Genomic DNA, 27,276 nt, shown 5'->3' with positions numbered 1-27,276 from the left:
AACTAAATTCATGGAAGCATATCTTTATAAATTGGTACCGATTTAGGGAACATGAGATTTGTCTCTGTGAGAAAAGATCAAAAATGAAAATGAAAAAAATCTGCAAAAGCTGGGAACCTGTTGTACAGTAGAAAAAAAACAATATACGATTGCCTGACCAAAAAGCTGTGAAAAGACTTCAAGGACAAGATGGTAGACCTTCACAAGACTGGCATGGACCGCAATCAGTCACCTTCGCAGTTTGTTTGTTTTTAAACACAACTTTTCGTATGATTCGGTTTTTGATTAAAAAAAAAATTCCCCAGTTTTCCTTTGCGTCTCACCACATGTTTCGGTTTTACTGTGTGTACTTTTGCACAATTTAGTAGCTGCTATTTTAGATAATGTTAAAGTACCACTGATAGTCACACACACACACTAGGTGTGATGAAATTACCCTCTGCATTTGACCCATCCCCTTGTTGCACCCCCTTGGGAGGTGAGGGGAGCAGTGAGCAGCAGCGGTGGCCGCGCCCGGGAATCATTTTTGGTGATTTAACCCCCAATTCCAACCCTTGATGCTGAGTGCCAAGCAGGGAGGTAATGGGTCCCATTTTTTTATAGTCTTTGGTATGACTCGGCCGGGGTTTGAACTCACAACCTACCGATCTCAGGGCGGACACTCTAACCACTAGGCCACTGAGTAAATAACGGGAAATCAATTGTGCCTTTTGTTGATGTGGAAGGGGGTGTGGCCTGCGGGCCTGCAGCAAAGCGGGTTGTGCAAGGACCGGCCTCAAAATCAGCGACAGGTGCGTAGATGGCCCACCTGGGCCTGGTTATCTAATCACCTGTCGGTCTGTTATAAGCAGCAGCCAGGAGGAGAGATGTGGTGGAGTGGGAGTTGGAGTTGAGGCTGGAGCTGCCCACTGCTCCCCTCACCTCCCAGGGGGTGAACAAGGGGATGGGTCAAATGCAGAGGACACATTTCACCACACCTAGTGTGTGTGTGACAATCATTGGTACTTTAACTTTAACTTAACTTTAATTTGTTGGAGGCTAAATTGTCTTTTAGGAAGGGTTGAAAGGACAGTGTTGTATGTGGGAGACAGGTGGTGTCGCAAACCACCTCCTCTGTTCAGGGCTAATTTTTTAACCTTAGCATAGATGGCTTCCCCTCACTCCTCTTTCGTACCATCCGTCCTCCCTATCCAGAATCTGTACATTTATGTTCTCAAAGGAGTGCTATTTCTCCCTGAGGTGCAAGGAGACAGCTGAGTCTTGGCCTGCTTGTCTATGCGTTGGCTTAGTGGTTGTTTTGTTTCCCCAATATGTGAATCGGTGCATCTGACTCAGAATCAGAAGTACTTTATTAATCCCAGAAAGAAAATGAAGATTTTCAGCACAATCCCATTGAAGAGCAGACAAACATTACAGGGAGACAGAACAGGATCGCTGAGCAACAGGTAAACGCTGGGGGAGGGGTGAGGGAAAAAAAAATCAGTCTAAGTCTGGGCCCCTGGAGAGGGGGTCCAGACTGAGGCCAAGGGAGAAAAAAAACATCATAGCCATAGCACACATAAACATGTGTGTAAGAGGGAAACATCAAAGAACACAAAGGAAATTAAAGACATTAAAAGAGCAGAGCTGATGCAACAAGCCACTTCTACATACAGCCACAAAAGTAAAAAAAATATATAATAATTAACCAATAATATACATTGCGCGCACGATTGCACCATGCATAGACAAGCAATCAAACAAAAACATCTATTTCAACACCCACACACACTGTGGGGGCCTCTGCTGTGTTCCACGCCATCGTCTGCTGGGGCGGGGAGAGCATGGCCAGAGACAGGAGCATACCCAACAAAGCAACCAAGAGAGCCAACTAAACCCTCGGCCGCCCACCAACTCTCGGCCAGTGTCCAGTCTGCATGGATGAGCGAGGCGTCCGATACACGCTCATTCAGCCAAGGCACCGTCAAGCCCTTCATTCAAGCATTCATCATTACACTGGGTAGCATACACCAGTTTTTGCGGGTGTAGGGCGTCCGGTCTTTAGGGTGCACCAGTCTCTGTCTCAGTGTGTTGCCTAGTTTGAAGTGTACTGGGATGTTGTGTTGGTTAAAAATTCTTCTGAATTTCTCAGATAGACCTGATACATATGGAATGACAATATTTTTGCGTCTGTCACCTTTTTCCTCCTCATCCACTCTGTTCTTGTTAACTGGATGCACTTTTCACAAGTGTGAGTTTTCCGTAAACCCCAACATGGAGGCCTTTGTTCTCTCCAATGTGGACATTACAGTTCAAAAAAGGCAACTTAGTGTGTTTGACATCCTCACGTGTGAACTTGATATTTTTGTCCACTGAGTTAACGAGCTCGGTGAAGACTTGGTTTGTGTCATCCACATATGTGTTCCAATGACTTGGTGCTGTTCCCTTAAAAGAGCTCAAAGCTCTCTTTTCCATGTCCTCCATGTAAAGGTTTGCTGCTATTGGGGATACAGGTGATCCCATGATACAACCATGTTTTGGTCGGTAAAACGTTCCCATGAATTGAAAGTATGTAGTGTTAAGGCAAAGTTCCAGCAAAAGACAAATCTGGTTCTTGGTTAAGTGCGGATCTATCCCGTAAGGTGCGATCACCGAGTAGATGTTGCCTCACTGTCTCTACTGCATCCTGGGTTGGAACACAGGTGAACAGGGAGGTGATGTCGAATTAAATTATAGTTGCATTTTTGTCCAGTTTCAGATTTCTGATCTTCACTACAAAGTCAATTGAGTTTTGGACATTTTGTAGAGTTTTGCCAACCAAAAGAGAGGTTTAGGGATTAGAAAGAGCTGCTGTCACTTTCAGCCTATTTGCTCCCCTTTGGTTTCTGTTAGGTTGTTTTTCCTAACGGCTGATTCCGTTGCTGTGATCAAATCAACTGCAGGAACCTGATGTGGCGTCATGGCAAAGTTCAACCCTTTCACCAATATATTTTTTTTCTGGTTGGGTAAGATTTCTACTGGATGTTTCTCTTTCAGTTTTTAGTAAATATTGAATTGTCAAAAAGCTTCTCCACCGACTTATGATAGAGAGAAAAAATTGCACTTTAATGATTTTCCCATCTATAAAACACACTTTAAATCACAGGTGTCAAATCAAGGCCCGGGGGCCAGATCTGGCCTGCGGCATCATTTTATCTGGCCTGCAAACACCTGAAAATGATGTGTCAATAAAGTACTTAATATTTTCTCACTAAATGTAATGCCATCCATCAATCCATCTTCTTCCGCTTATCCGAGGTCGGGTCGCGGGGGCAGCAGCCTAAGCAGGGAAGCCCAGACTTCCCTCTCCCCAGCCACTTCGTCCAGGTCCTCCCGGGGGATCCCGAGGCGTTCCCAGGCCAGCCGGGAGACATGGTCTTCCCAACGTGTCCTGGGTCTTCCTCGTGGCCTCCTACCGGTCGGACGTGCCCTAAACACCTCCCTAGGGAGGCGCTCGGGTGGCATCCTGACCAGATGCCCGAACCACCTCATCTGGCTCCTCTCGATGTGGAGGAGCAGCGGCTTTACTTTGAGCTCCCCCCGGATGACAGAGCTTCTCACCCTATCTCTAAGGGAGAGCCCCGCCACCTGGCGGAGGAAACTCATTTCGGCCGCTTGTACCCGTGATCTTGTCCTTTCGGTCATAAGCCAAAGTTCATGACCATAGGTGAGGATGGGAACGTAGATCGACCGGTAAATTGAGAGCTTTGCCTTCCGGCTCAGCTCCTTCTTCACCACAACGGATCGATACAGCGTCCGCATTACTGAAGACGCCGCACCAATCCGCCTGTCGATCTCACAATCCACTCTTCCCTCACTCGTGAACAAGACTCCGAGGTACTTGAACTCCTCCACTTGGGGCAAGATCTCCTCCCCAACCCGGAGATGGCACTCCACCCTTTTCCGGGCGAGAACCATGGACTCGGACTTGTAGGTGCTGATTCTCATCCCAGTCGCTTCACACTCAGCTGCGAACCGATCCAGTGAGAGCTGAAGATCCTGGCTAGATGAAGCCATCAGGACCACATCATCTGCAAAAAGCAGAGACCTAATCCTGCAGCCACCAAACCGAATCCCCTCAACGCCTTGACTGCGCCTAGAAATTCTGTCCATAAAAGATATGAACAGAATCGGTGACAAAGGGCAGCCTTGGCGGAGTCCAACCCTCACCGGAAACGTGTCCGACTTACTGCCGGCAATGCGAACCAAGCTCTGACACTGATCATACAGGGAACGGACCGCCACAATCAGACAGTCCGAAACCCCATACTCTCTGAGCACTCCCCACAGGACTTCCCGAGGGACACAGTCGAATGCCTTCTCCACTCTCGGCAGGGTCCTTGAGGGTGCATGGGAGTTTGCCCAACCAGTCTACATGTGCTTTGTGGACTTGGAGAAGGCATTCGACTAAATGTAATGGATTTGTTTAATTCTGACTGAAAAATATATGCACTGCTTGAAACGGCATACCTTTTAAACTTTAATAGTATCCAATATTGCAACAAATATTACAGTATATTATCATACTCTCCAAACATGTTTTGTCTAAATAAAAATAAATAAAAATACTTAACTTTACAGCAAACTACCCATCAAATTAATAAAATAATAAATATATAATAAGAACACCGTGACATTTACTGTCCTTTTCATTATTTATTATATATATATATATATCCATACATCCATTTTCTACCGCTTATTCCCTTCGGGGTCGCGGGGGGCGCTGGAGTCTATCTCAGCTACAATCGGGCGGAAGGCGGGGTACACCCTGGACAAGTCGCCACCGCATCGCAGGGCAAACACAGATAGACAGACAACATTCACACTCACATTCACACACTAGGGCCAATTTAGTGTTGCCAATCAACCTATCCCCAGGTGCATGTCTTTGGAGGTGGGAGGAAGCCGGAGTACCCGGAGGGAACCCACGCAGTCACGGGGAGAACATGCAAACTCCACACAGAAAGATCCCGAGGCCGGGATTGAACCCCAGACTACTCAGGACCTTCGTATTGTGAGGCAGATGCACTAACCCCTCTTCCACCGTGCTGCCCATATATATATATATATATATATATATATATATATATATATATATATATATATATATATATATATTTTTTTTTTTTTTTTATTTAATTTTTTTATTTTATTATATGTACTTATATATATAAAATTATATATATATATATATATATATATATATATATATATATATATATATATATATATATATATATAAATAAATATAATAAATAATGAAAAGGACAATAACTGGTAGTTTTTATCAATTTACTGTATGTATGTATGTATGTATGTATGTATGTACACTTTAAAATATGCTGTAAAGAACACAAACATTTATTGTCCTTTTTATTATTTATTGTATTAATTTATAAATGTATTTATTATATATAATTATATAAATATATAACTACGCCCCCCGCGACCCCAAAGGGAATAAGCGGTAGAAAATGGATGGATGGATGGATATAACATAATTATATAATCATATATATATATATATATATATATATATATATATATATATATATATATATATATATATATATATGTATGTGTGGGGAAAAAAATCACAAGACTACTTCATCTCTACAGGCCTGTTTCATGAGGGGGTTCCCTCAATCATCAGGAAAATCTCCTGATGATTGAGGGAACCCCCTCATGAAACAGGCCTGTAGAGATGAAGTAGTCTTGTGATTTTTTTTCCCACACATACATATATTGCGCTCTACTACGGTATCGAGCACTATTTTTTGGATAACCTTATTAAGACATATATATATATATATATATATATATATATATATATATATATATATATATATATATATATATATATATATACATATATATATATATATATATATATATATATATATATATATATATATATATATAAAAAGAACAGAAAACGAAACGACATCATCTGGTACAACCCCCCATACAGCAAAAACGTCTCAACTAACATTGGACACAAATTCCTCAATCTGATTGACAAACACTTCCCCAAAGACAACACCCTAAGAAAAGTATTCAACAAGAACAACATTAAATTGAGCTACAGCTGTATGAACAATATACGACAAATTATCTCAAACCACAACAAAACAATTGCAAATGAGCCGTCGGCCCCCCGACAGAGCGACTCCAAAACCAAGAAAGGCTGCAACTGTCGAAAGAAACCTGATTGCCCTCTCAACGGGGGGTGCTTACAAACATCAGTTGTCTACCAATCTAAGGTAACACGCAAGGACATTAACACATCCGACACATATGTAGGATTAACCGAGGGAGAATTCAAAACCAGATGGAACAATCACAAGGCTTCTTTCAGGAACCAAAACCTGCGGAATACCACAGAACTCAGCAAACACATTTGGGACCTCAAAGACAATAATGTTGAATATTCAATAACATGGCAAATTCTTGCATCCAGCACACCTTACAATAGTGGTAATAAAAGATGCAACCTATGCTTGAAAGAGAAACTGTTTATTATTTACCGTCCAGACCTGTCATCCCTCAACAAGCGCAGCGAAATTGTAACAGCATGCCGCCACAGACGGAAACACCTCTAGGTAACACATGAGCCAATCACCACGCCCCTACGCCAGCCTGTACCCACCCACTCTGTGCCCTATATAAACCATGGTATGTGAATGCTCCCATTAAAATCTCCTGATGATTGAGGGAACCCCCCTCATGAAACAGGCCTGTAGAGATGAAATAGTCTTGTGATTTTTTTTCCCCACACATACAGATATATATATATATATATATATATAAAAAATAATGATAAAAAGGACAATAAATGTTACAGTGTTCTTTACAGCATATTGTAAAGTGTATACATACAGTAAATTAATAAAAACTACCAGTTTTTTGCTGTAAAATTCTGTTGGCTGAACTCCTAGTTTTTGACTGTAAAATCCACGGTTGTTGTTTTTAACGGTGCATTACTGTTAATGGAAAAACGATACTTTTGTGAGTATTGGTATCAGATACATACTATCAGAATGTTGAACTTTTGTTGCAGTTTCTCTTCTCTATGTCCAAAAAAATCCACTCGATTTTCCCCACTGAATTTATGCAAACTCAGCATCTCCTCCCTGCTCTTCTGACTATTGACACTGTTTTTTCCCCCCATTAATCTGCGGGTAGCGAGTTATTTTAGTTGTTTTGCGTGTATTTTAATGTTGATTATTTTGTTGTTGCTTTTTTGTTATTTTGAAACAGCAACTTTTTTTTTCAAATTGTCTGTAGTACAACATACCGAGGGAATTTTAAACATATATTTATATGATATAATTTTTTTAGATTGTTGCATTTAGTTATATTTTTTTGCCTAAAATAGTAGTCATCAATATAATTAACTAAAGGCAAATTTAAAACTATTGAATAATCATGACATTTCAAGTCAAACGTATTGATGACAGTATCAACAACACTAGTTCTGAATTTATTTGGTATCGTATGAATACCGAAAAACTCACAGTATCGCCCATCCTTATTAAATGCACTAAAATGGGCGCAATCTTAACTTGAACTCATTCAATCCCAAAATTGTTTTCGTTTTTTTCATTATATCGTTGTTGAAATAAAGCTTTGGGGGGAAAACAGTCCCTAAGTAACATATATGACACATTTTGGCGTGACAGTCATGTGGCAGTCATATGTGACTATATGGGGATATACACTACATTACCAAAAGTATTTGGCCACCCATCCAAATGATGACAATCCGGTGTCCTAATCACTTGGCCCGACCACAGGTGTATAAAATCAAACACTTAGGCATGGAGACTGTTTCTACAAACATTTGTGAAAGAATGGGCCGCTCTCAGTTATTTCCAGCGTGGAACTGTCATAGGATGCCACCTGTGCAACAAATCCAGTCGTGACCATCCATCTATCCATCCATTTTCTACCGCTTATTCCCTTCGGGGTCACGGGGGGCGCTGGAGCCTATCTCAGCTACAATCGGGCGGAAGGCGGGATACACCCTGGACAAGTCGCCACCTCATCGCAGGGCCAACACAGATAGACAGACAACATTCACACTCACATTCACACACTAGGGCCAATTTAGTGTTGCCAATCAACCTATCCCCAGGTGCATGTCTTTGGAGGTGGGAGGAAGCCGGAGTACCCGGAGGGAACCCACGCAGTCACGGGGAGAACATGCAAACTCCACACAGAAAGATCCCGATCCCGGGATTGAACCCAAGACTACTCAGGACCTTCGTATTGTGAGGCAGACGCACTAACCCCTCCAGTCGTGACATTTCTCCAAAATATTCCAAAGTCAACTGTCGGCTTTATTATAAAAACATGGAGGAGTTTGGGAACAACAGCAACTCAGCCATGAAGTGGTAGGTCATGTAAACTGACAGAGAGGGGTCAGCGGATGCTGAAGCACATAGTGCAAAGACTTTCTGCACAGTCAGTTGCTACAGAGCTCCAAACTTCGTTCTCTGGAGTGATGAATCACGCTTTTCCATCTGGCAATCTGATGGACGTGACTGTGTTTGAAGGTTGCCGGGAGAACGGTACATTTCGGACTGCATTGTGCCGAGTGTGAAATTTGGTGGAGGAGGAATTATGGTGTGGGGTTGTTTTTCAGGAGTTAGGCTTGGCCCCTTACTTCCAGTGAAAGGAACTTTGAATGCTCCAGGATACCAAAACATTTTGGACAATTCCATGCTCCCAACTTTGTGGGAACAGTTTGAAGCGGGCCCCTTCTTCTTCCAACATGACTGTGCACTAGTGCACAAAGCAAGGTCCATAAAGACATGGATGACAGAGTCTGGTGTGGATGAACTTGACTGGCCTGCACAGAGTCCTGACCTGAACCCGATAGAACACCTTTGGGATGAATTAGAACGGAGACTGAGAGCCAGGCCTTCTCGACCAACATCAGTGTGTGACCTCACCAATGCGCTTTTGGAAGAATGGTGGAAAATTCCTATAAACACACTCCACAACCTTGTGGACAGCCTTCCCAGAAGAGTTGTAGCTGTAATAGCTGCAAAAGGTGGACCGACATCATATTGAACCCTATGGGTTAGCAATGGGATGGCACTTCAAGTTCATATGTGAGTCAAGGCAGGTGGCCAAATACTTTTGGCAATATAGTGTATCGCTTAATTGTGTAATGTTCATATTGTTGTTACTCAGCCAGGGTTTGTGGGTCAGATGGACCCGTTGCATTTTGTGGCTTTTAACGCCTCACAATCAAACACTTTTATGTTAAAATACTGAACAGATGTTTACCTTATCCCAATAAACATCTGTTCAGTATTTTAACATAAACGTGTTTGATTGTGAGGCATTAAAAGCTACAAAATGCAACGGGTCCATCAGACCCACAATACTGAACAGATGTTTACCTTATCCCAATAAACATCTGTTCAGTATTGTTGTTTCTGCCCCTGCGGTTCCCACACAAGGTTGCAACATTGTTTGTCAACACTGTTTGCTCTAATTTTCTCGCACATTTGACCCTCTGATGTTCTGTGTACTTATACTCTGTCCTCCTCCTGTCTAGGCCTGCAGTGTGTGTGCATGTGTGTGCGTGCGTGTGTGTGCGTGTGTGTGTGTGTGTGGGTGGGTGCGTGTGGTACAAAGAACATCAATTTCCACACTTCTATTAGCCCCGGGTCTAGTGGACCCGGACATCTTATATGTAATAGAAATGTGTAGGGGGGTGCATGGTGTGTGGTCATTAAATATGTATTCTGATGTATGTTCTTTACAGAAAATGAGCCAAAGTCAGTGAGTCTCAGTTTGAAAAATTAATTAATTGTATCATTTTTATTTTAATAAAAAATGAAAACGGGTCCCACAGACCCGAACACCACACAAGGGTTAAATGGCTCATTTTTTGCCATTACATGTCATTTTAAAGCCATCTAACAATTATGATGCTTTAACACGTTGTCGAATAGTAATGTATTATGTTGTGTTATGTTTCTTGAATGACTTTGAATTAAAAAAAACAAAAACAATTTTGTATTTTGTATCAATTTTAGCCTTAACATTTCTATGAGAAGTATATTGTGACATATTTGTCACAATAGCAAAAATGGTAAAAAGGCATTAAATAAAATATATTTTGTTGTGTGTTCTTTTAAGTTTATTTTCGGAATTGAGCACGGGAAAGTGTCAAATCAAAGATTATAATTAGCATGAACGCCCAATGTAACGGAAACATAACTTCACACAACTTTGACAGCCTGGTAATAACTTTTGTCAAAAATATCTTCAAAGTGTGGAACCGCTCCCATTGTTTACATTTTAGCACTAAAGTCTCTTTAATGGCTTCTTTTAACAAAATAACAAGCACAAAGTTACACATTTTATTTTTTGCACTTTACAACTTTATTTTTCCATGTCCTTCCGACATTTGGGAAGAGTAGCATCATTGTAGAAAAATATCATATTAGAATGACTTTTACACAACACACACGCAAACACACACACACGCACGCACGCACGCACGCACGCACGCACGCACACACACACACACACACACGCACATTAAAGCGCAACCTGGAAAATACATTTTCAAAATGTTTTTTATGACTTTACATATAAGTCTCATTTTTAAAAATCCAGGTGATTATTGTGGTTGATTCGCAGGAAGACTGTTCTGAGTAATAACAATAAATTAGTTATATAATCGTCAGCCATGAGTAATAAATTGTTGATTTTCACATAAAAGTTCTTTCCAGATTAGATTTAAAACAAAATGCCTTCAGCACACGGAACCAGTTACGTACCTAGTGACGTAATGTTTGTGTAACGTCACACACACTGCACACAGAACACATGAGAAACACATAAAATACTGTAATACAAAAAGAGCAAGTGTCAACAAAAACACCACTACGCTGCTTTCAGATCAAAGATTGTCATCCTTCATGACGGTGGCACGGTTTGAGCGGTTTGGCGGCTAAAGTTAAAATACCACTGATAGTCACACACACACACTAGGTCTGGTGAAATTACCCTCTGCATTTGACCCATCCCCTTGTTCCACCCCCTGGGAGATGAGGGGAGCAGCGAGCAGCAGGGGTGGCCGCGCTCGTTAATCATTTTGGTGATTTAACCCCCAATTCCAACCCTTGATGCTGAGCAATGGTAATGGGTCCCATTTTTATAGTCTTTGGTATGACTCGGCCGGGGTTTGAACTCACGCACAAATAAATGTGACCTACACACTCCCCTGAACAACCAGCAGAGGGCACTGCAGCCTGATAAGAGATCAGTATCTACATCGGGACAAGGTCATTAAACGGCATTGATACAATAAAATAAGCAGCTAGCACAGTCTTTCAGATTAACTGGATACATTAGCATTAGCTAATACAACACTAACATTAGCTAGCTCAGACCTATTGTGCGTTCTCTCTGTAAAGACGTGGATTGTTTTTGTGCAGAGAACTCCGGACATTTTTAATATAATGCATATAATGCTCTGTGACCCAGACCGCTCTGGCTGCAGTGCCCTCTGCTGGTTGTTCAGGGGAGTGTGTAGGTCACATTTATTTGTGCATCTGGTTTGTGGGAGGAATGTCTCATCGACACAAAAAGCAAAAAAGCGATCCACATATGCAAATTCAGTACTTATTTACAAATACACGTTTATTTATACCAATTCTTGATTTATTTGTAAGTCACATTTTTATATTTATACATTTTATTTGTATATGTTTTCAAATCTCAAAAATATATTTACAAATACTCGTTTATTTATACAAATTATTTATTTATTTGTATATAACATTTGTATTTGTATATTTATTAATACATGCATATGTATTAATACCAATTTTTTATATATATATATATATATGTATATATATATATATATATATATATATATATATATATATATATATATATATATATATATATATATATATATATATATATATATAAGTTGACAATTCTACTTCCATACAAAACTGACGTCCTTCATCAGTGCAGCAGCGTGTAACAACATATTCATACGCCAAACTAGTTCCCTAGTTTTTTGTGTCAAGTATTCGTAATTTATGTATAATATATAATCAGCATCAAGGGTTGGAATTGGGGGTTAAATCACCAAAATGTTGCCTGAGCGCAGCCACCGCTGCTGCTCACTGCTCCCCTCACCTCCCAGGGGGTGGAACAAGGGTATGGGTCAAATGCAGAGGGTAATTTCACCACACCTAGTGTGTGTGTGTGTGACTATCAGTGGTACTTTAACTTTATGAGAGTGCATTCGTAACCACGGGACAGCGTAAATCGAGGACCGACTGTATATGCACACACACACACACACACACACACACACACACACACACACACACACTCACACACGTTAAATACTGTATATAGAATAAAACAACACAACACTTTGGAAGGCTTTTCTCTCAGCATGTTGTTGCTTTACAAAAGCTCTTTAAAAAACACTCCATTCATGACAACATCTACACTGTGCTTCTTTTTCTTTAGAAGTGCTCGGTAAATAAGAGACAAATGTCCTTCACACACACACACACACACACACACACACACACACACACACACACACACACACACACACACACACACACACACACACACACACACACACACACACGCACGTTGTGAATAGTCACCGTTATTTACATGTAAACACATGTTCATCATTACGATGCTTTCATTTCCATTGTGCACTGTGGGGGGGGGGGGGTGTGTGTGTATTGTCACACAGCGTGGAGGAGAAGTGGGCGAGGAATGTTGACCTTTCCTTAAAGACATTTTTAGTTAACATGGACAAGTGTATTTAATGTGTGCATATACATGTTTGAAGTCTTTGTGTCCGACCAACAAAGTGTGCTTGAGGGGGGGTCATGTGACCGCTAATCCACAAATAATGAGGTCCGCTTTGGCGTTCCGGGAAGAAAACAGCAGGTGAAGTAAGCTGGAGGAAAGAATGTCTGCTAAATTGTGAGGGTTTTTGGGGGCAGGGGATCGGTGGGGTGCACAGCCCTGGAAGTTATTTTTTTTCTCTGAACAGACGAGCGCGGTCTGAAAGGCAGGAAGCACTTACTCGGACATTTTTGCAATCGTGACCCACTTCACATGACCCCGACCCCGAGTCCGACGAGATGAAAAGCCGGGATTTGGTCCTCCATGTTTTTGACCACTTGACATGAGAACAGCCGCCGTCACACAGTTGATGACATCACAGTTTGTGCAGGAAGTCCCTACAAAGTCCCCCATGGTCTCTGATTGTGTTTTTGTGCCAGTTTAGTGAAAACAACCACGCAGCTTCTAAATTGTGGTGGGTCTTCCGTAAGGCAGGTCCATTTGGCGAAGGACCGCTGTATGACAGCGGTAGAACCTGGTGGGCGGGGCATGTGGCCGTTCCTTCAAGTGATTTGGACACCCGTGCTTACAGGTCCAGTGGATGGTGGTCCAAAGTGTTGTTGTTGTCTTCGGCGCCGTCCAGTGGGTTTCGACTGATGACCAGCTCCAGTCTGTCGCCGGCCTCCGTGATGAGAGGAACCGCCAAGCAGCAGTCAAAGTCCCTCGTCCGCACGTGGTTTACCTGCACGGCGAGGAGCACAGGCATCTTGACGCCCTCTCCTTCAACACTACTTTACATCCGTCAATTCATAAATTGGCAATTTTACAGATCAAAAGGGTTTAGGCTGAAGTTGAGCACTTATTTCGCCTAACAAAAAAAGGTGAAATAACTGAAAACATGTTTTATATGCTAGTGCTGTGGTTCTTAACCTGGGTTCGATCGAACCCTAGGGCAGTGTTTTTCAACCTTTTTGGAGCCAAGGCACATTTTTGTTCATTGAAAAATGCGGAGGCACACCACCAGCAGAAAACATTCAAAATGTAAACTCGGTAGTTGATATTGACAGTAAAAAGTAATTGTTGCGATTGTTTGATATGAATTCAAACCGTAACCAACCATGCATCACTATAGCTCTTGTCTCAAAGTAAGTGTCACTACCTGTCACATCACGCTGTGACTTTTTTGGAGTTTTTTGGTGTTTTCCTTTGTGCAGTGTCTTGTGGTCCTATTTTGGTGACTTTTCCTGTTTTATTGGTATTTTCCTGTAGCAGTTTCATGTCTTCCTTTTAGCGATATTCCCCGCACCTGCTTTGTTTTAACAATCAAGAATATTTCGGTTGTGCGGACACTATCCTTCTTTGTGTGGAAATTGTTGATTTTCATGTCATGTACGGATGTAATTTGTGGACGCCTTCTGCTCCACGCGCTGTAAGTCTTTGCTGTCGTCCAGCATTCTGTTTTTGTTTACTTTGTAGCCAGTTCAGTTTTAGTTTCGTTTTCCATAGCCATCCCTAAGCTTCAATGCCTTTTTTGGGGGCACTTGCCTTTTGTTTATTTTTGGTTTAAGCATTAGATACGACGTTTACAAAGCAATTAGCTACCTGCTGCCACCTACTGATATGGAAGATTATTACACGGTTACTCTGCCGAGCTCTAGACGGCACCGACACTCAACAACGGCACTTTATTTACAGATTATAATTACTGGTTTGCATAAAACGTTTTTAACCCAAATAGGTGAAATTACATAATCTCCCACGGCACACCAGACTGTATCTCACGGCACACCAGTGTGCCGCAGCACAGTGGTTGAAAAACACGGCCCTAGGGGTTCGGTGAGTCGGCCTCAGGGGTTCGGTGTAGCCTCCGCCGCGGAGGTCAAGATACACCTGACTCATCGTGTAAATAAAAACTTCTCCCTATCAGCGTATTACGGATACGGCAACAGCAGAAGTCACACTGATTTTCAAGTGTGTAATTTGTTGTGAGTTCATGCACTGTGTTGGTTTTGTTCTTTGAACAAGGTGATGTTCATGCACGGATCATTTTGTCTTGAATTTGAAATTGTATAATTATTATTTTTTTCACTAAAGAAGGGTTCGGTGAATGTGCATATGAAACTGGTGGGGTTCGGTACCTCCAACAAGGTTAAGAACCACTGTGCTAGTGTCTTCAAAATAGTCATCCTTTGCTCTGATTACTGCTTTGCACTCTCTTGGCATTCTCTCGATGAGCTTCAAGCACACCTGTGAAGTGAAAACCATTTCAGGTGACTTTCTCTTGAAGCTCACAGAGAGAATGCCAAGAGTGTGCGAAAACAGAAATCAGAGCAAAGGTTAGCTATTTTGAAGAAACTAAAATATAAAACATGTTTTCCGTTATATCACCTTTTTTGTTAAGTACATAACTCCACGTGTTCATTCAAAGTTTTGATGCCTTCAGTGACAATCTACAATGTAAAAAGTCATGAAAATAAAGAAAATGCATTGAATGAGGAGAAGGTGTGTCCAAACTTTTGGCCTATACTGTAGATTCCCCAAAAATGTTGTTGCATACACCCTTTCTATTTCCATATCATCAACTCTTATGTGACACGGTATGTTAATTTTCCCATTTCCCCAAAATATATATTTTGTTTTATTTTAGTTGATTGATAGTTTGTTAGCATCAAACCCTTGCTTTAGAATTACGAGTTCACTCTCTATGGTCTCTAGGAGCTGGCCAAGGTCTTGCCCAGAACAGTACGGGCTTGTATCATCCGCACAGATAATGCAGTTTAGTTTTTCAAAGATTTTACAGACATCATTAATATAACAAAATAAACAATTTTGGTCCAAGTACAGAACCTTGGGGTACTCCAAGTGTTATAATCTTTTAAATCTGAATTTACATTGTTCATATGCACAAACTGTTCTCTGCCACCAGGACAACTTTTCAACCAATCATGGGCAGCGTTGGGTAGAGTTCAAATCATGAACAATTCGGATACCAATCCCCGTTTTTGTCGATTCTTGATTGCGATTCTTTTAAGAGACTGACCAATCTAAGTCTATGAGCATGAACTGATGAAGCCTACTGAGGTATTGGCACCAGCCGCTAGACTAGATCTGACCAATCTAAGTCTAACACAAGATCTGACCAATCTAAGTCTTTCAGCATGAACTGATGAAGCCTACTCAACAACTATATAATATAAAAGTTATGACGTTTTTTTCCACGGGACTATTCTTTTACAAAAGTTTCACTTTATTTTTGAAAAAAATTAAAATAAAATAAAACAATTTTCACATATTTTGTTGTTTCTTGTGTTGGAGTGAGCAATGTTCCAATCCAAATTTAAAACAAATACATAAACAAAAACATATTCGGATACAGATTCATCCATGAATGACTGTGGCCGATTACATGTATTAACCTTAATTTGTTTGATTTATTAAGCAATTATTTGTAGTAGAATGTAAGATGGATACATTGTTGTAGCTCGAGGGTCAGCAACCCGCGGATCTTGAGCCGCATGTGGCTCTTTAGTGCCGCACTAGTGGCTCCCTGGAGCATTGTTAAAAAAGGATTATAAATGGAAAAAGATGGGGGAAAAATATTTTTTTTGGACACAAACCTTCCCAATTGTTAGAAAGCCCACTGTTTAATATGTTTGTGTGTATGCTTCACTGATGAGACTGTTTGGTGAACATCGTTTTGTCCTACTAACTTTGGCGGTTCTTGAACTCACCATAGTGTGGACTGTGATGCAACAGTTTGTTTACATGTAAAATCTTCCACTCCTTCTTTGTCTCATTTTGTCCACCAAACATTTCATGCTGTGTGTGAATGCACAATGAGGGCTTTGTTGATGTTATTGACTTGTTGGAGTGCTAATATTTTGTTAGTGCATGACTGCAAGCTAATCAATGCTAACATGCTATTTAGGCTAGCTCTATGTACATATTGCATCATTATGCCTCATTTGTAGGTATATTTGAGTTAATTTAATATCCTTTACGTTTATCCTCTTTGTGTATAATTTAGTTTTGCATGTCTCATGACACATTTCAGATAGTTGTTTGTGTGCCATGTTGTTCCAGACCACAGCAAACATTACCCGTCTAGCCAAAGATTGTAATAAATCTATTAAAAGAAGACAGCCTGCCATTTCCTTTAACTTGGACACACACATCTATACCTTTGGCCATTAAAAGCCAGTCATTTCCAGGAGTTATCTCACCTTCTAAGTAGCCTCTGATTTACTAATGGTTTCTAATGTTGTAAAAATGTGTAGAATAAGTATTAAGTTTCAACATTTCTGTCACTGAAGATTTGCTTATATAGCTGATATAGACACGTACGTGATTTGCTGCCTTCATTATGAGACTTATACAAGACTTTTAAAGTCATTTTGATAGTAGGTTATTATAGCTAATATAGACACTTACGTCATGTGTTGCCTTCATTATAAGACTTTAAATGATAATAAATAAAAATTACATACCGATTCATCCATTAGTGAAATTAACCGTTATCAATCCCATGTATTAACTGTGAATTTTTAATTTTTTTTCATGGTGAGTGCTAGTAAGAGCTTAGCAATAGCAACACAATATTCAAAATAGTTGTTTGCATCAATAGTCAAAAGTTAATTGTACACGATAACAAAAAAAAAAAGACTTGTATTGAAATTATGTGGTTGCAGTGCAAATTTGACATAGCGCAAAAGTCACAAAAGTGCCAACCCTTGTTGCCCAATCCTCAAGGGGGTTAAACCAAAAGATGAACAAACACATGAAAACAAGAAGAAAACATCAAAGAACACAAATAAGGACATAAAAGAGCCCAGAGCTGCTCCAACCGGCTGTCACTTACATACAGCTACAAAAATAAAACGCAATGAAAACTATCTGTTTCTCAATGAAATGTGTTTTTTTAACTTCAAAGAAAGTGTTTTGTGTTTTAAACATTAACACAAACAAGAAAAAAATAAATAAATACAAAAATAAAGAAAATATCGATCTAATCACTATAGTATCAGTCATATGATGATATTACCCTTGGTATCAACACTGTCACTTTATGGATCAATCCTTCTTCCGGTTGCATGTGTGCTGGACAACACCAGAGCACAGTTGTATCCTTGTCTCTTATCTGTCTTACTCTTGTCTCAGTGGAACCTCCATTCACGAAGGCCTCTGTTTGCGTCCTCAGTTTACTAACGTTTACATCGCGCCAAATATGTCTCTGTGTGCGGACCATGTCTCGGCGTACGAACGCTCCATTAATTTATTCATTCGTTCATTCATTTTGCATGCCATTGTTGACATTTTGATGACATCTCTACGTGCCCGCTACGTCACATCCTGTTCACCTCCTCCAAGAGTTTCGAGACTAGCGTCACTTTTGACAAGTTTATTCCCACAATTGTCGTACCTTGTTTTAAGAGCTCTGTCAGCCTTTCTAAGAGATTATTTTGTGTAATTGGAAACACTTTAAACTCAAACTCTCACTGTCTTGCTGGATAGATCCGGGTTGCTCGCGAGCATTTTAGCCCCTTCACTTCAAGGATTTTATTAGCAAAGGGGGCTTTGTTCCTCAGCAAGTCTTTAATTGTGATGAGACTGAAAACGATGCCTTTTATACAGCAAAAGAGAAGGCACTACTGGGACACAAGCTGATGAAGGATGGCCTCGCACGCTAGATTGTGCTAGGTGACTACCTGAAGCCACTGCTTGTTTATCACTCTGAAACTCTGTGTTCAAAGGTGCCAAAAATATTCCCAGACACAAGTTAAAATTATTTTCCTTTACATTTTCCTGTGTTGGCAATTAAGCATGCTGTAATATCCTTCTGTTGTTTGTATAAAAAAGAGAGTGTTGAGCCGTTAGCCCCTTGTTATGTTGGTTTGATATTTATATACAGTATAAATATATACATTATGTTGTCTTCAAAGTGTGCAGTGTTTTACTAAAATAGGGGCTTTTGACGAGGCTAGAAACAATTATTCATGTTTACATTGATTCTTATGGCGAACTATGCTTCCCTATACACACTTTTCGGTGGCCGAACCATGCTGAAGAACCAATTAAGTTCATAAATCGAGGTTCCACTGTACTTGTTAATTTTCGAAGGCTTATTTCCTGCTGTTAGGTACTTCCATCTACACTTCTTAAACCTTACTAAGTACTCATTTATCGTGTTATTTCAAGCTAGTCTAGCGATTAACTTGCCTGTAGCTCCTTGGTCTTCCTCTGTGTGTAACATGTTTAGCCTTGTCCTCCAGTGATAATAAAACTTGTTAGAAAAACAGTTTATTTGCTGCAACGGAGGATTATTGACTTACAGGAGTAGCTGATAGAAAGTCTGTGGCATCTAATCCTTCTGGTCGGCGGACCAGGATTCAAAAATGGGAATCAACGTTTAAAAATGTGGATGTTCTGTGAGAATCAGAATAGACCTGGTTCTTATTGATGCCCAACCCTATTCAACGGTACCTGAAGAATCCTGTCGTAGGGTCGAAGACCGGATCGGTCAGCGGGTCCGTCTGGTCGCACCATGTTGACGTAAACACCTTTTTCCAGGTAGCCGTCTGACACGCTGAAACCAAAGTCGTCGCTTTCTGGATCTTTAATCACGGTCACCTGCAGAGAAACAGACTTGAGACCACTTAAAAGGCAGACAAAGACGCATTGGATCCTTAAAAACATCTTAGTGAGATGACTGTCACGGCGCGGACTCGAACCCTCTTCCCCCCTACAACTGAGTGTCCTTCTCTGGCTGCTCGCACGGACACGCCCCTGCTCACGCTGAGCGCAGCACGCCCACGCAGCAACACGCCTGCAGACAATCGTCAATCTGCACACCTGGGACTGAGGAGGGAGAGCTGGATAAAGGACAAGTGGACCCAAGGATCCTGGCGGGAAATTAGTTCTCAATGGTGGACCGTAAGCCTACTCTCGCTTTATGCTCTCTGTTTTCTCTCTGCGTTTTCATTCCATGCCTGACATCCTTGTTTGTCCTCCCTCAGTGCCCTCCCTCAGTGCCCTTGGTGATTCTTCCATTGTTTTCCCCTGTGGACTATGGGCTGCCTTCTTTGATCCTTTACCCTCGCCCGGACAGGGACTTTGTCACTCCTCTCCTGCCCTGGATCACCTGCCTGCCCCGCGGACTGCCTCGTTCCTTCGCTCTCAACACTTGGTAACACACATTTCAGCTAACTACTCACATAGCCTCACACACACACTCTTGGGTTTTGAGACTCTCTCTCTCTATATATATATATATATATATATATATATATATATATATATATATATATATATATATATATATATATATAATAAATTATTGAACATTACTGCCTCTGGTGTCTGAGCCGTCATCTCCACTCTGAAACATAACAATGACACAGAGATGAAAATCACGGCAATAACAAGTCTGGTTTCTCTGGGACAAGTGAAAGTATTGGAAGGGGAACTGTACTTGTTTTAAAATTTTGATTCACAATCCTTCTACCGGCTCCCCACAGGGCTGTGTGCTGAGCCCTCTTCTGTGTACTGCCTCTACACCTACGACTGCAGTCCGACCCACAACAACAACCTCATAGTGAAGTCCGAGGACGACACTACGGTGGTCGGAGTTATCTCAAAGGGGGGCGAGACAGCCTACAGAGAGGAAGTCTGGAAGTTGGCAGACTGGTGCTCAGAGAACAACCTTGCTCTGAACACCAAGAAAACCAAGGAGATCGTCGTCGACTTCTGGAAACACAGCACTGACCTATCCCCCCTCTACATCAAGGGTGAGTGTGTGGAGAGGGTCCACAACTTCCGGTCTCTTGGCGTCCTAATCTCTGACAACATCTCCTGGTCAGATAACAGTACTGCCATCACAGAAGGCCTAGCAGCGGCTGAACTTCCTGAGAGTCCTCAAGAAGTACAACTTGGACTCCAACCTGCTGCTGACCTTCTACCGCTCATCCATTGAGAGCCTGCTGACATACTGCATCACAGCATGGTACGGCAGCTGCACCGCTGCAGACAGGGAGAGGCTCCAGAGAGTGGTAAAGGCAGCACAGCGGATCATCGGCTGCCTTCTCCCCTCCCTGACAGACATTTACACCTTCCGCTGCCTCAGCAGAGCTACCAACATTATCAAGGACAGCTCCCACCCTGGCTTTGACCTGTTTGACCTGTGGCCCTCAGGAAGGCGCTACAGGGTCATCAGGTCTAAGACAAACAGACTCAAGAACAGTTTTTTCCCTAAAGCCATAACCACGGTGAACTCTCATAAGCACTGATTTTATAGTTTAGCACCTCTCTCTGTGTGCAATTTTTACTTTCCACCCACAGTCTGAATGCTTCTGTATATAGTATAATATTTAATATTTGAACAACACATTCAGAACATTCGTTCTCAGGACTGGACTGTGCACCTTACCTCCTTTTGCACTATTTTTCTTTTTCTTTGCTTCCTATGTTTTGCATATTTGTAGACTGTCGCACTGATACCAGTTGGTTTTAATCTCATTGTACCTGTGTATAGTGACAATAAAAGGCATTCTATTCTATGAGACAATAAAACATGTGTATTATTTTTTCTGTGCATTCCAAATACTAAAAAACTGCTAGCACGAGGTGGCTAATAATGCAGGCAATGTTCTCAGGAAATACGTTTTGGTTATGCCTAAAATGACCAAATACAGTCAATATTTGATGTTATTATGAATGTGCTAGTTACTACATGACATACTTACTTATAGCATGTTTATAATATAAATGTTTTCATAGTGTCAATAGAGGTTCTCATGCAGTGTATTCTCAGGGCATTAAATTGATCGCAACTGGACTGTTCTGTTTTTTTAGAGCGCTATATAGGCGGAATAGATCGTCCCTCCTTTACCTGCATTGTTAGCCTTTGTTTGACTGCGTTGTCACGCTACACTACCTTTAACTTGGTGAGTCTACAGACTCCTAAAAGTCTATGGAGAGTCCAAAGCAGAGTTGAGCGAACATTTTGTGTCGCGTGCTACATTGGGTTAACAGATTTGGCTGAATGCCTGCTCTAACATCAACCTGCCTGTGGAGGAGTGTGATGAATGAGTCATCAGGAGGCAATCAAGCTATTCTAGCTTTACAGACGTGGACTCGCTCCAACGTCCATTAAACATTACGCCGTATTTTAAGACCCTTGTTAAACGAACCTTGTGCAGCTCCAGAGGCGTCGGCGACAGAAGTCCTTGCATCTCTTCTTTGATGCGACGAGACTCCCAAGTCCTTTCCGACACCCTTAACGAGGCCTTGGGTTTGGGCTCTTGGTGCATGAGGGGGGACATGCTGTCCTGGAGAATGTGGGCCCCCGGGTGCAGGAGATCGTCCTGGTTGAAGTGGATCCCCATGTGGTCTATGAGGGGAATGAAAGCTTCGTTGTTGAAATGTGTTGTTGCGATGCGGTGCTCTCGTCACCTTGGTGGAGGTGGGCTTCGTCGTGCAGGTGGAGCTCCTCATGCAGGTGCTGCCCCTGGTGGAGAAGGGAATTCCGTCGCAACGGGCTCATCCTGCTGTGGCTCAGGATGGGATCTGGTGGAGGCTTGTTGGCGCATTCTACGCCCAAACTGATGGCCGTGCCCGTCATGATGGACGCCTGCACAAACCAACGGTCCGATGCCTTAAAACTTGTATTTTCACTGAGAATTATGCTAAAACAAAACTCCAAACAACTTTTGTCTTCAAAATATGAAGTGAAAGATGTGAGGTTAATTGCTTTACTGTTGGTTTTAAAAGTCGCAACCAATCCATGAGGAGACAGTTGGGTTTTACAGCAAATGCAAGCAAACCTCAATCTCTCTGAGCAGTTCTGATTGGCCACATGTCTCCAGGTCTTCCAGAGCCTGACACCAGAAACTGTCGTCAGACTCCAGCAGAATTCCGTCCGATTGCTGTCCAACAAAACTGGTTGGAAAAAGAACAAACACTTTCAGTGTGCATCCTGCCCATTCAACACATTGTAAAAAATATATAATATATCATATCATCTTTATGCAGATGATACGCAAATATATGTCCCTTTAAAAAAGAAAAGTGACACAAGTTTAAAATCACTTTTATATTGTCTTGAGGACATAAAAGCATGGTTGGCGGTAAACTTTCTAAACTTAAATGAGAACAAGATGGAAATCATTTTATTTGACTCCAAAGTCTAACATAATGCTCCCCCCAGTGACCTGGACCCCCTGAGGCCTTATTTAAAACCAACAGTCACAAATCTTGATTTTAAGTTCGACAATGATTTTAAATTGGAGCAGCAGGTTAACTCGGTTGTAAGATCTAGTTATTATCATCTAAGACTTTTAGCAAACATTTAATCAGTTTTGTCTTTTAATGACTTTGAGCGGGTAATCCATGCTTTTATTTCATCACGTTTGGATTACTGCAACTCCCTCTATGTTGGAATGAAGCAGGCCTCAATCGCTCGATTGCAGTTAGTCCAAAATGCTGCTGCTCGCCTTTTAACTGGCACTAAAAAACATGAACACATTAACCCCATTTTAGCATCCCTTCACTGGCTCCCAGTTCATTTTAAAATACTGTTGTTTGTTTTTAAATCTCTTAACGGATTAGCGCCACAATATATGTCAGACCTTTTAAAAATGTACACCCCGACAAGGTCTCTGAGGTCAGCGGATCAGTTTCTTCTTGCCGTCCCAAAAACCTGTTTAAAATCCAGAGGTGATCGAGCACTTTCTGCTGTGGCTCCAAAACTTTGGAACAATATCCTTCTTGCTATTCGAACGGCTCCCTCTTTAATGAGTTTTAAATCACGTCTTAAAACATATTTTTACTCTTTGGCTTTTAAACCAGCAGGAGAGTCGTGTTATTTTAGTCTATTTTATTTTCTCTGATGTATTTTATGTATTTATTATTTATATAGTTAAATGTTTTATATTGCTGACTCTCCTAGTATGTATGTCTTAACTTCTGTGCAGCACTTTGTGAAACTTCTTTTTTTTTTTTTTTTAATGTGCTACATAAATAAAGTGGATTGGATTGGATTTTGTCTCTAGATTGGGTTTAAGGCAAATAGTAAACAGAAAATTAAAGTCAGAATGGTCTCACCATGGGGTTTTTTCCCACTCATCCTCACTAAAGCCTCCGTCACTAAAGGGATAGTTCTTCCGACAGCCAGGTGGGGGCGTGATGCTGTGCTGCTGCTTGGCACTACGCCACTCGTGAGGGTGGAGGGCGATGCCGGCTGAAGCCTGGTGTGTGTAGGTGCCTGCACGGGCAAACAACCAGGAAGGTGACCTCTTCAACCTTTGACCCTGCTCTAATCCCAAGCTTACCCTGGCTGCAGTAGCCGGCGTCTAGCCCGGAGCCATCCCATGACTCCATGGCTGAGTCCACGCTGGGGATGGTGGTGGAGTAGAGCTCAGACAGCTTGTTGGTCTGCTGGCTGTCAGTCAGATCGTCTTCCGGGTCGCTGAGCTCGTTCTCTGTCGTGTCCTCTGCCTCGGACGCTTTCCTCTCCTCTGCATCTTGGAAGACAAATGATCAAAGTTCGGGGCGTCCCTTCAGAGTTGTTGCCAAACGGCTAAAAGTTACTGCGATTTAGGCATAGGTGGGGCAAAGTTAATAAGTCAGAACCAGTTCACTTGTCATGGAAGCATTTGTGTTACCGTGACTTTACAGCAACTAACAATTACATTAGCGTCAGTCTCAAACATTGGGCATCGAGTATCAAGTATTAAACATGGGTCATCTGGCATTGATTTGAGTTGAGTTTATGCTTATTTGGAACTTGCATGCATACAACATGATACATCACAATTCCCAGTTTCTCTATTCAACATGTTCTAAAAGGAGTAGGAAGAAGCAGAGCTTATTTAATCCTACCCCTTTTCCTTTACATAGCAGTTGCTAAAACTTTTATTACCATCCGGTTCTCAATTTATTCACAATATACTCCATAAGTAATAAATAAATAAATAATAATTAGTGAAGTAAGTTATATTTCATATGGTGAGATAAGTAAGATTATCTAGAAAATGAATGGATGGATGAAATAAATTCAGATGTTTATCATGGTTCTTCTTCTTTGTACTTTGTAAACGCTTTAAGTTTGAAGAGTTTCTTGAAGTAAATTAAATTAGTACATTGTTTGATTTCTTTTCTTAATCCATCCCATAATTTAAGTCCACATACTGATATACTGAAGGTCTTAAGTATTGTACGTGCATACAAATGTTTTAAATTACATTTTTCTCTAAGATTATATTTCTCCTTTTTTGACGAGAAGAATCTATGTATATTCTTGGGTAGCAGGTTATAGTTTGCTTTGTGTATAATTTTAACTGTTTGCAAATTCACCATGGCGTGGAATTTCAGTATTTCTGATTCAATAAATGAAGGGTTTGCATGTTTTCTTTTTACAACATTATGTTTTATTCTAACTGATCTTTTTTGTAACACCGTTAATGAATGAAATGTACTTTTGTAGTTATTTCCCCATATTTCTGCACAATAACTCAGATATGGTAACACTAGTGAGCAGTAGAGAATATGAAATGATTTTTGGTCTAGAACATGTTTTGCTTTGTTCATTATTGACATGTTTCTTGCTACTTTATGTTATGAGATTTCCAATTCATATTATCATCAATATTATACCTATTAATTTGGTTTAATTTACTCTTTCAATTTCTATTCCGTCTATTTGTATTTGTGTTTGACGTTCCCTTCTACAGTTACCAAATAGCATTATTTTAGTTTTTACTGAGATTCAAAGATCGTCTGTTTTTGTCAAACCATCTTTTTAATTTGTTTATTTCTTCTGTTATTTGTATTAGCTTCTGTGTGTTCTCCCCTGAACAAAACGCTGTTGTATCACCTGCGAATAATACTAACTTAAAATCTTTTGTAACTTTACAAATGTCATTTATATAGAGAATGAACAATTTTGGTCGTAGTATTGATCCCTGAGGTACACCACAGGATATATTTAGCGTTGCAGATGTGTGTTCGCCAAGCTTCACGTATTGTTTCCTGTTTGTTAAATAACTTCTAATCCAGTTTAAGACCTAACATCTGATGCCATACTGTTCTAGTTTTTTGATTAAAATATCGTGATTAATTGTGCATCGAACACAGAACATCAAGTATCGGACAGCAACCATTACCATCAAACATTGGACATTGAGCATCGTACATAGATGGCATCAGACATTAAACATCAAGCATCGACCAATAAACATCAAGTATCGAGTATCGGACATTGAGCATCAAGTATTGGACATCAAGCGTTGAATCCAACACCAACATACTTACTGTCCAGCTGCTTCTTAATCTTGAGAGTGACCGTCTCTCCTGCCATCTGCAAAAGGTGGATGGCCTCGCTCAGAGGTTTACCTTTCAGGCTAACACTGTTAATAGCCAGAATGCGGTCGCCCACGTGAATAGCCCCTGTCCTGGACACACACACGCACACACACAAGTGAGGACACTTCATGTGCACTTCAGTCCAACTGTAAGCGCTTGTGAAATATACACTATTTCAGTCGTGATATTACAGTTTTTTCCAGTCGCTAGGACACATTTCCCAATACTTAGGTCACTTTTTCAAAACTCTTCACACCGTGAGCACAACAGAAGTATAAATGGGCTAAACTGAGGATCAATTATCATTGCTTTGGCACAAAATGCATTCAATGACTACATCTTTCAAATGACATTAATTATTTTCTCACTTCGACACAACAACCGCCAAAACTCTGTGTACTTACAGGCCAATTTGCACATGCTTACATACTGTTTCCAAAACTGTTCAACTTAAGTTCAAAACAAAAACATAATACAAACTTGAATAAGACAGCAATTTGCTACAATTCTACAACAATATTTTTATAAAATATATTTTAAATTGTAAAATTGATGCTATAATTATTTTCCTCATGGAAGTTGAAGGTTTATGATCAAATGTCCCTCCTGGACGCCTGGACATATCAGCAGAAGATTGCCAGGGATGAATCAGGCATGCCAGAAGATTCTTTCCTAGGTGTATTGCCCTAGATCAGTGTTTTTCAACCACTGTGCCGCGGCACACTAGTGTGCCGTTAGATTCTGTCTGGTGTGCCGTGGGAAATTATGCAACTTCACCTAATTGGTCCAAAAAATATTTTTTGCAAATCAATAATTACAATCTGCAAATAATGTGCAGTTGCTTAGTGTCTGTGCTGTGTAGAGCTCAGCAGGGTAACCATGTAATACTCTTCCATATCAGTAGGTGGCAGCAGGTAGTTAATTGCTTTGTAAAAGTCAGGATGTGTCGGGTGAGACAAGGATGGTTTGTTGTGATCCCAATATGCAGACCACAGCAGGAGACAGAACAAGCTAGTCAGATTACTTCTAGACCTC

The 27,276-nt window shown here is 40.9% G+C and overlaps 1 protein-coding gene across 9 annotated transcripts in view; it reads right to left on the bottom strand.

Moving 5' to 3' along the window:
- Positions 1-11,979: 11,979 nt before the first annotated feature.
- Positions 11,980-27,276, bottom strand: part of grip2b (glutamate receptor interacting protein 2b) — a 382,378-nt gene continuing 367,081 nt past the window's right edge. For all 9 annotated transcript variants that reach the window (XM_061932424.1, XM_061932426.1, XM_061932423.1 and 6 more), the window contains exons 18-25: positions 26,191-26,330; positions 24,210-24,401; positions 23,983-24,142; positions 22,704-22,818; positions 22,333-22,510; positions 22,071-22,270; positions 19,366-19,512; positions 11,980-13,627 (exon numbers count right to left, since the gene is read on the bottom strand). In XM_061932424.1, coding sequence (XP_061788408.1) covers positions 13,472-13,627; positions 19,366-19,512; positions 22,071-22,270; positions 22,333-22,510; positions 22,704-22,818; positions 23,983-24,142; positions 24,210-24,401; positions 26,191-26,330 — 1,288 coding nt within the window. In that variant the 3' untranslated portion in view covers positions 11,980-13,471. The remainder of the gene's footprint in view (positions 13,628-19,365; positions 19,513-22,070; positions 22,271-22,332; positions 22,511-22,703; positions 22,819-23,982; positions 24,143-24,209; positions 24,402-26,190; positions 26,331-27,276) is intronic.

Source organism: Nerophis lumbriciformis, linkage group LG38 (genome assembly GCF_033978685.3).
Source record: "Nerophis lumbriciformis linkage group LG38, RoL_Nlum_v2.1, whole genome shotgun sequence".
Lineage (NCBI taxonomy): Eukaryota > Metazoa > Chordata > Actinopteri > Syngnathiformes > Syngnathidae > Nerophis > Nerophis lumbriciformis.
The sequence above is the reverse complement of the archived record's forward strand: the minus strand, read 5'-3'. Positions and strand labels throughout refer to the sequence as shown.